We start from the raw sequence: 12,944 nt of genomic DNA, 5'->3' as shown, positions 1-12,944 counted from the left end.
GGACATTTCTCAAAGCTGCCCAATTGCCGACTGTATTCCAAAAGCAAGACTTCATAGATGTCCTTCAACAGAATATTAATATTAAATATGCTAACTTTTGCTTTCTGTAAACTAGAATTATCACTTGGTGTTGATCTAGTAAGATTTCTATTATTACCAAGAAACTAAACAAATTAGAATATAATGAAAACATCAAAAGGATGTAATCTAGTGGTCTGAGCAGAGGATAATTCTAGGTTTTAAAACCCGATCCCAACTATTTTTTGGATAACCCTGTTAATGTGTGTTGCCATATATGGACATTACCTTACTAAAATGTTGAGGATTCTTATTTTATGCGTTATAATGCTCTGAAGATAGTTAATTCTAAAAATTTTAAGAGTTTTTAATTATATTTCAGGTGTGGCTATACTTTTGGAATCTCTGTTTTGACTTTTGCACATTTTTTTAAAAGCTAATCCTCAAAGGATAACAGCATTTTGACTTAATTCTTTTATAGCTCTAGATGATGTTCTCAGTGAAAAGGAATACAGTAGTAGAAAAAGATAAGATTATTTTTGTCAGTAGCCAAGGAAAAGAAACTGACAAAAATGTTTCTTTTCAGGATCTTCAATGTGAAGTGAAGAGGGAGAGCAGTAATCTACAAAAGCTGCAAGCTCAGAAACAGGAAGCACAGGAAATCCTTAATGGCCTTGATGAGCAAAAAGCCACCTTAGAGGAGCAACTTAATGAGATCAGGCAGAAATGTGCTGAAGAGGCCCACGTGGTAAGTTCTGGTAGTTCATATTCATGGTAGTCCCTCTTTTCAAGTGAGATCATTATTGATGGGAGTTTGCTCCAGCCCTCCACTGGAAGAAAAGAGCCTTTTTCATGAGGGACTTGTGGTTAGGAGAGGAGTATAGGTTGAGTAGGAGAAAACAGCATAGCTTTAATCTCATTGTAGATATGGCTTTAAGTTTCCAGTGGGAACATATAATATTTGCAGCTGGGATTTTTCATGATAATTTTAATGAAGTGTTCCTTCACTCTGCAGATTGTGTCACTGAAGGCTGAAGTAACAAGTCAGGAATCCAAGATCTCAACATATGAGGAGGAACTGATCAAAGCTCAAGAGGAGCTGAGTCGCCTGCAGCAAGAAACTGCTGAGCTAGAACAATGTGTGGAGTTGGGGAAAGCACAGCTGGGATCTCTTCAGCAGCATCTGCAGAATACACAACAGGAAATCAATTCAGTAAGCCATTTTGGACAAGTCTCAACAAATATTAATATATCTTAAGAATATACCACTTCTTGTTTTTTTTCTTTCTTTCCTCTTGTTTTGCTCACATTTCTTTTGCTTTATGTAAATTTATTTCCTGCTAATTGGTTACTATTACTGGAATGTGATACTAATACACAAGACAATGTTATGAGCCAAGTGGTATTTGTATTTTTAGTCTCCAAAGTCAATAAGCTTATGTTCTGGATGATACAGGGACCTCATTTACTTTAAGATATACCTTTTACTTTAAAAATAAATAACTTGAATAAGACAATTTTATGCAAGTGAGGAACCAGCAGCTGCCCATATTATAGTTAGCTCAAGTCAGTTCTGCTAAGCTTTGTACTGCCGCCCTGACTAAGGACAGCCTTGCCTCTTCTGGTCATTGACACATTTTCAGTAAAAACTTGAAAGGTTTATGTTGGTATTGGGGTGTTGGTATTGTCATTGGAGATTTTTTCAGAGCAGGTTAGACAAATACTGTCAGGGATACTTAGCCCTGCCTTGAGTGTGGGGTATTGAACTTAAGGTCCCTTCTAGCCATACACTTCTATGACTCTGTGGTTGTGTAAATGGGATTAAATTGAGATCACTGAATATATTTTCTTTTGTGTTTGAGGCTAGTTATCTAGAGGTGGAAAAACGTGCACTAGCCAGTGTGCGCGTGTGCAAGTCCCCCCCCTCCCCCATATATACAATATTTGTTCAGTGTTCTGTTTAAAAAAGCATTATTGCTCCCGTTTGCATTCACTGAGGGGAATTAGTGCTCCTCTGGTTATATTGTAGGTTTTGAAACCCCTTTTTTCCCCTGTTTCTTCCCGCACCAACATTGAACTTTATTTTTGCCTGTAGGTGACTTCATTCCATTGTGCTCCTCCTGGACATCAGTATAGCTTATATACATCCTTGTTTTTCACTGTTTCTTTTTTTCCTTTGAATGCCTTATCAATTTCTAGCAGGATACTTCTCATTTGACTGAAAGGGAGAGGTGCACTTCTAGGGGCTACTGTTCATGCAGTTTTGTTTCTCCTGCTAGAGAACACTATGGTTAGGGCCCTGCTAGGTTAAGGTGCAGCCACATTTGTTAATATACATGCAACACTTTTTAAATTTATTTTGAGTTCCGTAGATAAGTCTGTTTTATTATCTTTAAAGTTAGAAATCTAAATATAGTTTTTAACCCTGTAATTTAATGTTGGGTAGTTTACAACCATCACTGATATGTCTTCACTGCACACTTAAATTTTTATTGCTAGTGTGTAACCTCACTTCATGTGAATTAATAAAAATGTATATTTTCCTTTAAATATAGAGTATATCCACATTCCTTGATTTTGGCCTTTGGGGTGCTGTACAGGAGCTGAGCAGCCAAAAAAATGTAATTGGCATTGTTGCATCCCAAGGCATATGAACCCAGACAGAGAGAGAATGTTATTTTCTCCAGTTGCTTATCCCTTTTTTTCCATTAGCCAAGAGGAACTTAAGACAGTATCTGCCCTTCATATTAACTTTTGAGTGGTTAGTTGTATTTTTCTTGTCCTATCAAAGATGACTGCTACTTATTTTAACAAGTTGTAGAGTTCATATTTTGTTAGTCGTCCCGAGTCTCTCCTCCCTTTGCTTAAAAGTTCATTGGTAGCTTTGGCAGGATTTCACAATGGTTAGGACACTAGTTTGGGACTGGGAAGATGCTGGTTCATTTTCTTGCTCCTCCACAGGTTTCCTATGTGACCTCAGACACGTGACTTAAACTGTCTACCTCAGTTCCCATCTGTAAAATGGGATAGTGATTCCCAGTCTTAGAGTTGTTGCACAGATAAATGCGTAAGATGGACTGCTGGAGGATTAATGCAGCTTAGCTGTGCTCATGAATAATGGGATCTGTGACTCAGCTGGTAGTACTGCTGCATATCTTCAAAGTACATTATGATGGTTAACTGCTCCTCCCAGTACCCTAGGAGGTAGAAAGTCACTTTCCACATGTGGAAACAGTGTGACAGAGGTTGTGACATCCAACTCTACAGACCAAGTTCTTGTCAAAACTGAAATTCATCTAGCTCTGTTCTTAAACCACCTTGCTTCTTCTTTTCTAAATGGTTTTTGTGTGCTCATTGTGTTCTGAACCTTACATCTGAGATGGAAACCCAAGAGTGTGGTGGTGTTGTTCCTTTGTTTCAGAAAACAGTAATTTCAGGTAAATACTGCATTCTCTGTCCCACGTGTAAGCGGAAATGTATGTACTCCTGTTGCTATACTAATATGTATTTATGCTTTCTGTTTACAGATGGAAACAAAAGTGTTTGAGCTAAAAGAGTTGGAAAATAATCAATTGAACTGGCACTCTCACCCACACAACATACTTGTTAATGGAACTGCTGATCATTCTAGCCTTAGCAACAGCAGCAGTGAAGCTGCTAACCTTAATGAGAGTGCTGAAAGAGAGGGTTCAGCAGTAACTGAACAAATAAACCACGACTCTTCAGTGAGTAGAATGTTTTGATTGCTGTCATAGTTCTAATATAGTGAAACTGACAGAGTTCAGGATGTAGTAAAACTGAACTTGTTTAAAAAAGAGAGCACACAAATGTCATTTTTCTCAAAGAATTATATTTAATCTTGCTAGAAGATGTATCATGAAAGCAGGTCATTTCCATTTGGATGACAAATGGCTATGTAGTAAGCTCCATTTGTGAAAGTGCACAGTTTTCACCAAAAAGATTCTTTCATAAATTTAGTCATCCAAGTTGATATTTCTTGTACATAAAAGAAGAACAATATTCTTCGATAGAATGAGGAATATTACTGAATTCTAAAGTTGCTCTGCTTGCTGAACTGCCTTTTTTTGTTTTGTTTTGATTCTTAGCTTTCACTGCATCTTCAGAGTTATTTAAGCATTTCATAATATTACAAAATATGTTCTTTTTGCATCCGTTGTGTGTTCTCTTCTTGGGTATTTGAACAGGCAACAGTATAGTTTTGTCAGTTTGGTAGATGGAAAATCAATATTCTATAGACATGATTCTCTTTAATAGGAGTTTTACAATTATATAGTTGGCATAGTCTTTTCTGAAGCATATTTCATCTCTGATACTGAAATCCTTTAATAGTCTAGAGGGTAGAATCTTTATCATACATGCACTTCAGTGATTTTTGTTTGTTGTAATAGGTAAGGAATAGTCCCGAAACAACACGTGCAGCAACTGGAGAAGATAAAGAGACCCTGACTGCAAGTGTTAACAAAAAAGTAGGTTTGTACAGATTAAAAAAATGGAAAATAGTAAGAAATTGTTATATTGTTTGTGATGGATTAAGTTCACTTCAAATCATTGAATTGTCCCGTGACCATAAAACACTTACTGTCATCACTTTGATTTTTGCAGTTGGTTTTAATTTTGGTATGAATGTATTGAAAACATTTTTTTTGTCCATTTCATCTGGTATACTGAAGATTTCTGTTGATTGATTTCAGCTGTCCAACACTGAATTAAGTAGAATTCTAGTTAGTTCTTTTAACTTTTAGCATCCTTATTTCTCTTAACTTCAAAAGAAATCTTCATCTAGTTTTCTGACTAAAATATTTCATACTTTTTTTTCTAGGAAGATCCATTTGATGCAGAATCTGATCCTCTACCTATCCAAGTTACAGAAGCCAATTTAGATTTCTTCCAGTCTGACCCCTTTGTTGGAAGTAAGCAGATTTTTTTTTTTTAGCTTGAATTAATCTGTCTTAAACTGATATGCATTTGGACTGGAATTGACTTTATTAGTAGATCAATAGTTTTCCATTGACTGCAGTTGTGGTGGGACCTCCAAAATCTGTTTTAGACCAAGCACCAGAAGAGGGTAGCCATTAACGTGTCAAAAATTGAATGAGAGAGAAGTTTGTAAGAAGTCTGCTCCTTCCCTTTTCTCTTCCCTTTTCTCCCCCCTATCTTTTTGCTTTTGAAGTAGCATGTTAACTGTTCTTCCATCCACAACTCTCCTGCATCCTCGTAGAGAGGGAAGTTGATTCTGATACTTGTTCTCTAGAGGCTGCTTTTCTTTATTAAAGAGGAGATTGTCTTCTCTATTTTTGTGAAACATTGGGCTTAGTCCTGTACATCTAACTCAAGGGCGTACTAACTTTCACATTAGTGGGACTGCATTGGTTCTATTATTAAAAACTCTGGATTTTCTAATAGATGTTACTCCTATGATTTTTTTATTCTAATAATAGAATCTCTGTATAGGTGGGCAAATATTGCGGTATCTATGCATTTGCTATCAGTTACCAAGCAGTTACCTTGGAGTTCACCACTTGGGTAATACTTAAACTAGGAAATAGTCGTAACAATTATTTATTGGCAAATACTGATTTTAAGGCCAGCTACTGAAGTCAATGGAAATACTCCCACAAGTAAGGATTGCAAAATCCTCGGTAGCTTGCTAGGAGTCTGCAACAAAGCAATCCTTAGTTGAAAGTATGTTTTTGCTAAAAGATTTATGGGAGTTTTTTTCTTTCCCTTTTTACATTTTTTTAAACAGGTGATCCTTTCAAGGATGACCCTTTTGGGAAAGTTGGTAAGTAGATACTAAAGCTCTTAAATTTTAATTTAATACTTTTGTATATATCAAGTATGAAGGACTTACAGGATTCATAATGTATTGTATGAAAACTTTCACATCTAAATGACTTGTGACTCTCACCAAGGAGTAAGGACCTGAAACAGCTGTTGTTTGCTGGATTACAGTGCTTTGTGTTAAAAATGTTTGGGCTCTGTAGATCGACCTCAGTTGTCCATGTGAAATTGTCCCATTACTACTGGCAATAATTGGACTTTGATTATGAGTCTGTAGCAGTGCCAAGGGCTAAATAGCAATATACATCAAGCTACTCTTTCACCATGAGAAATAGCCAGAGTTGAAACTGAGGTGCAATGATAAGGGTTTCAGTGACACTGTGCTGTCAGTGCTTGTTTAGTACCTGTCCTGTAGCTAACTGGGACTTCATCTTGACTACTGTCATCACAAAACATCAAAATAGAATGGTTGTGCAGACTGTCATTGCATTGCCAGAACTGAACTAACTTAAAGGAGATTATTCTTAGTAGGTGGACTTTATAAGAGAATACAGTAGGCTGACTTATGTATCATAAAGTATAGAAGCTCTTTGTTTGTTTTAAAGCACCTTTCTATATGCTGTGTGATCCTATTCAAACTCTGATGAACTGGAATAGTGTGATTCTAGAGCTCAACGTTTTGGGGTTTTTTTTGGTAAGAATTGCCTTTTCAAATGTCTGTTTGCCAACAGGTAGCACTTAAGGGTGCATTTACACTGCACCGTTATTTCGCGATAACTAGTGTTATTTTGAAATAACAATGTGAGTGTCTACACAGCCATTCTGTTATTTCAAAGTAATTTTGAAATAATGGACGGCTTATTCTGAAATCTTTAACCTCATTCTACGAGGAATAACATCTATTCCGAAATAGCTATTTCAAAATAAGGCATGTGTAGACGCTCCACTGCTGCTATTTTGAAATAGCCCCTCACCAGAGCCATTCTAAGTTATTCCTTCCCAGTGCCTCCTGGGGCTCTAAATCAAGAGAGCGTTTCTACATTAGGGAAGCCTGCCTCAGACTAATTTTGAGGCTTCCATGCAGTGTAGACGTGCTATTTCAAAATCAGATATTTCGGAATAAAATTCTAGAATAGCTTATTTCAAAATAGCCATGCAGTGTAGATGTACCCTAAAAGAGGAAGGGTACTCTAGGTTAACTTGTAACATGCTGGAATTTTGAGTAACTATAGTCATGAATTTAAGCCTTCTCATTAGCAGGTAAGCTTTCTAGAGGAAGCTATTATAGAATTCAAAGGCCGTTGGAAGCAATTGTTCAACTTGAAATGTCCTAATATTCTATCTTTTGATTTGTTTTTCTAATGTTGACAAAATATGTTCAATTAAACAATGTTTTAATTTAGCTGAGCAATGCATTAAAAAGCTCTTCAGGCTATTGGAATAAGTTTCGGTCAGTTACTTATCCTCCTGAACATTTACACAGAGCTCTTGTTCTGTAAAACTTCACCCCTCATTTTCTGCCAGCCTGTGAAGTTTTCAGCAGCATTTACCTGTTAAAGTAAATTATTAGTATGTGTGGTGCTGGCATATTGGGGCATCACACAAAGACAGCTGAGTTAAATTTGCATGTACTTGAATTTCTGGTTTTCCAAAATTGAAATGTGATTAATAATAAATTATGGTAGTGGCTAAGGACCAACCAAGAATGAGGCCCCATTGTACTTGACACTACACAAATATAGAACAGCATACAGTCTCTATCCTGAAGAGCATATGATGTCAGTAGGCAAGACAGAGGAAGAGTGGGGGATGGGGTAAAACACACAAACTGAGTGATGAAGGTGATGGCAGCAAGCATCCATATCAGTATCACTATTTAATGTTTTCAGGCTGGCATAAGTAGGAAGGGAGAAGTCAAATGGAAAGAAAAGTGTAGAGAGTGAGGACATAGAAGGGCACTGAGCAGCACAAAGGAAAAGTGGATAAAAGGGACATATATGGAGTTAATTTAACATAAGGAGTCTGTGAGGGGGAGAATAGAGGCGAGGCTTGAAGCAAACAGCATTCAGCAGAGAAAGTCTGGTCAAAATTGTAGCAAGCTTTCTGAATATCCAAAGGCCCCTGACTCTGCAGGTGCTCCTACAAGCTGGAGTGCCTGGTTCATTGCTGCAATTCTTCCTCAAGGCCAAATATTTGGGGCAGGGATAAGAAAGGTATCACCATGTCCAAGTTCCCTCATAGTGTGTATATGAGGGGATGCTCCTTCGGAGTCCTGGGTCTGTAGAGGGTACTTGGTGGAGAGGTGACATGAGTTAGGTCCCGTTTTACCCCTTGCCCTCCAGTGCGGAGTCACTGCTTTGGTTGCTTCTGTTATCTTAACTCTTCATTTCCTGGTTTGTGGCATCTTAAATTAACCACTCCTCAAATTCTGGAAGGCAATGAGGCACAACTGGGCAATATTGAATTCCATTGGTTTTTTTTAAAAAATAATAATTTGTGGCAACCTGCATTCCTCCCTTTCCCCCCCCCCCCCCCGCCCCCCGAGCCAATTATGTCCCTCTACTTTCTCTGGCTCCTTGGCAATGATTATCTTGGCCACTGAATGTATTGGCTGCATTTAGATCCCTTCACTCTTCCTGCATCATTTCCTCATCTCCCATCAGTATGTCCAGCATAGCTTGGGTTTCTCCTTTCCCCAGGGAGAGGTAGGTATTATTATAGGACCCAGAGATTGAGGAGTTGGAGAGAGGATGCACAAATTAGAAGATTCTGCCTTTAACCAGAAAGTGATGACTAACCATAATTACAAAGGAGCTATGCTTGGCTGTCATATGAAGAAAGCTGTACAAAATTACATTTTTTGTAAGACTTCAATCTAAAAAACTAGCAGGAAATCTTTATAAGAAATGTTGCTTGAACAGGTCAATTTTTTTTTCAGATCCCTTTGATGGTGATCCATTCAAAGATTCAGATCCTTTTGCAGCTGACTGTTTTTTCAAACAATCCTCCACTGATCCTTTTGTGACTGCAGACACTGACCCTTTCACCACGGCAGACAATAGCAATAATCACACAGTAAGTTTGATGGGAGGAAAAGAGTCTGTTCAAAATGAGATGATCTTGTGTATTTGGAGACACTCAAACTCATGAAATAATGGGTATTTTGGCTAGTGCACGAATATTTTGCTGGTAAGTATTAATTTCTACTGGAAAATAGTTCAATGGGTTTTTTAGCTCTAAACTTCACTAAATGCTACTCCTACTCAAATTTCAACTAGAAAATAGTGGGTATCAGGAGCAGCATGTAAAATTATGTAAAAGATTTCGTTCCTTAGTTCTGAATTTTTTGGAAAATAACTTCCATGAAAATTAAGTAAACTTTGCAGAAAATTTGAAACAGTACCTTTAGTGTGAATTTGAGTTAATTGAAACTGCTAGCTTAACTAAAGGTCACTCGTGTAGCATGGGCCACAGAAGCTGCCCTAAATTTTGTAGAAACTATGGAGCTTTATGTGTGATAGAGAATTTTCAATTATTTAAAACAATGACTTACACAATTTTAAGTTTTTTTCTTCCTGCCCATTAGAGTCATTAATCAGGGTTTTATAAGCAAAATGGGCTGGTGACTAGAGAAGCAGATTTGCAGTCAAACTCCTAAATTTTATCCTTAAAGAAGCAGTAGTCAGGAGCTTAACATGCAGAAGTGGGAATCAGGAAATCCAGGTTCTCATTCTTTGACACAGACTTGCTATGTGATCATGTTTGTCATTTAACCTCTTTGCCTCTGTTCATTCATCTATAAAACAAAGATCATATAATACATATTTTACTGTTAGAGTACAGTGAGGCTTAGCCACTTATGCAGTCTGCGTAAAGGTGCTATCTGAATGTTAACGTTTCATCTTACAAAATAAAAAATGGAAAAACTTAAAAAAACAACAACGAATAGTCTAACAGTACCTTAAAGATGAACAAATCATGTAGATGATCATTTGAAGAAGTAGGTTGTACCCACGATAGCTCATGATACCATCTACATGTTTTGTTAGTTTTTAAGGTGCTGCTACACTATTCCTTGTTTTTTAAGTTTTTCCAGTAAAGACTAACTCAGCTACCCCGTGAAACAAAATAAAAATTGACAGTGATAGCATTGATCAACAGACATAATATTTTGTGTTGAGATGAAGCTCAACTTTCTAGAGGTGGGATAGGGGAATGTTGGGATTATTTTTCAAGCGGCATAAAACAAGGAATTTTCTTGTTTTCAGACAGAAACACTGAAGAACAATGATCCTTTTGCTCCTGGTGGAACAGCTATTCTTGCAACAGATGATATAGGTAAAGAAGTGAGATTGTATATATTCTTTTTATTATTTTAATTTGTAATCCATTTTATTTTTCTTCGTTTCCTAGGCTTTAACACTTACTTGATTATGAACTTCTTATGAACATAAAATTGCAGACATGTCCTAGCTACATTGTATCGAAAGCTGCTTCTTCGAGTAATTCTAGGTCCATTCCACTGTAGTTATGTGCATCCCTTGTGCACAGTTGTCAGAGATTTTTTCCCTCACAAGTATCCCTCAGGGCAGCACAAATACCCTCTGCTGCCTTGTACCACTGGGCCCAAGTATTAAAAAAATGCAGCTATCCCCAACAACACTCAGTTCCTTTCTACTGCCCAGGACTGTTGGAGCTACTGGCTTTACATTTGCTAGTCCCAACCCTCTTTAATGTAAATAGCACCTGTTTGGTACATTTTAGGCTGGTCTAGGTCTCAAATACTGTCCAGTGTGGCCTCTATGTAGTCCACCTTTGGTGCACTGTGACCTCGGATCAATACGGAGAAATCTAATTTATCTCCTATTTAGAGATCAGGATTTAATGGGGTTGTCTTAGATTCTGCAAAAGCCAAAGCTTTGCTGCTGGAGTTGAGTTTCCAAACAATGTGTGTTTTTGCTGTAGATACAAAGACACATTCTGCTTTCTCTGCTAGAAAACTGGAGTATCGCAGTGCTATTTCCTGAAAAAAACACCTCTCCAGAGAAATGAGTATTTCATATTGGTAAATAGCAATATTTGCTTTTACGAAAGCAAAAATGTTTCTACTGAAACAATTCAAAGGATAAAATCATTCACCTTTTAAAGAGATTTATTTGGAATAATCACAGAAATATTAAATATACTTTTTGTATAGTGTTTTTTATGTGAGTATACAATTTGGAAAATACAATTTGAACTAAACGTGGCATATGCCTTTCATGTTGTTTCAGCAACAAAAACAGAATGTAACATTTGGTTCTTCAGCACTGTTCTGTTTATTCTTTTTGCTTATTTTAGCTACAGATCCTTTTTCTTCTCTATTTGGAAACGAGTCATTTGGATGCAGTTTTGCTGACTTTAGCACACTGTCAAAGGTAATCTGAAATGATTAACATACGTGGAAAAGGCATAAAATGCTACAGTAACTGAAACACAAAGAAGATCTAGTGTTCTCAGCAATAGAATTGTTCAACTGGTATTGTGTTTTTATTCTTCAATAAAAATTGACAGTGGTTGACTTTCTGAAAGGCCTTATAGTAATGTGCCCTACAATGCCCTGTGATGAATGCTGTTGTAAACATTTTATTATAGCAGTTCAGAATGCTGCTACTTTAAAAGTAATTTTTTTTAATGTTAGAAAACTTGTAAAACTTTATTTTACCGCATTTCTCCCAGTTGTAGCTCCCAGGCTAGTTACATTCAACCTGTTTAGTTGTGTGGATTCCTCAGCTGTTTGCTGCTGTCACACTAGTACTAGTCACATTGATCTTTTTGAATTGATTCCCAAACAGGCATCCATTTGGGGTATGTCTGCATGGTCAGGGAGGAAGCAATGTATGTTAAAAAGTAATTGATAATACATTTCAAAATCCTACTGTAGACAGAGCAATCTGTTGTTTTAACATACATAGTGATTTGTCCAATCTACATCATGGATGAAATCCTGGCCAATTGAATTCAGTGCTTTCATGCAAGCATTTTAAATGTGTTTAGCGATCCTGTTTTTGAAAACATGCACTATCCTACTGTAGGCATGGCCTTAGTGTCATATCTCTGGGTCTGAGAAGGAATCTGATAATTGCATGCCCAGTACTGTATACATTAATCACAGTGTAAAAAATACCCTCTATGTGGACTAGACAGTGGAGTCTTTGAGGCATTGACCTTACATATGTGTTATGTATGAGTTCTAACAATGAGTTATTGGTAAATGAGAGCAAGAGTTTGAGTAGATAGAGAAGATGGTGCCAGGATTACCATTGTAGCTTTTTATTGTCCAATGTCATGAATTCTTTGAATTCATGAGCATTGGTCTATGACCTTATAACAGACTTTTAGTATTAACCTGGGATCTTCATCAGTGTTCATAGAATCATAGAATCATAGAATAATAGGACTGGAAGGGACCTCGAGAGGTCATCGAGTCCAGCCCCCCGCCCTCAAGGCAGGATCAAGCTCCGTCTACACCATCCCTGACAGATGTCTATCTAACCTGTTCTTAAATATCTCCAGAGAGGGAGATTCCACCACCTCCCTTGGCAATTTATTCCAATATTTGACCACCCTGACAGTTAGGAATTTTTTCCTAATGTCCAATCTAAACCTCCCCTGCTGCACTTTAAGCCCATTACTCCTTGTCCTGTCCTCAGAAACCAAGAGGAACAAATTTTCGCCTTCCTCCTTGTGACACCCTTTTAGATATTTGAAAACTGCTATCATGTCCCCCCTTAATCTTCTTTTTTCCAAACTAAACAAGCCCAGTTCATGAAGCCTGGCTTCATAGGTCATGTTCTCTAGACCTTTAATCATTCTTGTCGCTCTTCTCTGTACCCTTTCCAATTTCTCCACATCTTTCTTGAAATGTGGCGCCCAGAACTGGACACAGTACTCCAGCTGAGGTCTAACTAGTGCAGAGTAGAGCGGCAGAATGACTTCACGAGTTTTGCTTACAACACACCTGTTGATACAACCTAGAATCATATTTGCTTTTTTTGCAACAGCATCACACTGTTGACTCATATTCAACTTGTGGTCCACTATGACCCCTAGATCCCTTTCTGCCATGCTCCTTCCTAGACAGT

General features: G+C 37.4%; 1 protein-coding gene across 2 annotated transcripts in view; it reads left to right on the top strand.

Moving 5' to 3' along the window:
- Positions 1–12,944, top strand: part of EPS15 (epidermal growth factor receptor pathway substrate 15) — a 125,677-nt gene that overhangs the window by 99,714 nt on the left and 13,019 nt on the right. For both annotated transcript variants that reach the window (XM_075935959.2, XM_075935960.2), the window contains 9 exons: positions 605–766; positions 1,034–1,231; positions 3,546–3,743; positions 4,428–4,505; positions 4,859–4,949; positions 5,786–5,821; positions 8,759–8,895; positions 10,089–10,158; positions 11,161–11,237. In XM_075935959.2, coding sequence (XP_075792074.1) covers positions 605–766; positions 1,034–1,231; positions 3,546–3,743; positions 4,428–4,505; positions 4,859–4,949; positions 5,786–5,821; positions 8,759–8,895; positions 10,089–10,158; positions 11,161–11,237 — 1,047 coding nt within the window. The remainder of the gene's footprint in view (positions 1–604; positions 767–1,033; positions 1,232–3,545; positions 3,744–4,427; positions 4,506–4,858; positions 4,950–5,785; positions 5,822–8,758; positions 8,896–10,088; positions 10,159–11,160; positions 11,238–12,944) is intronic.

Source organism: Pelodiscus sinensis, chromosome 9, assembly GCF_052426305.1.
Source record: "Pelodiscus sinensis isolate ZL-2025 chromosome 9, ASM5242630v1, whole genome shotgun sequence".
NCBI classification, from domain to species: domain Eukaryota; kingdom Metazoa; phylum Chordata; order Testudines; family Trionychidae; genus Pelodiscus; species Pelodiscus sinensis.
This window is presented reverse-complemented; position numbering and strand designations above follow the sequence as displayed.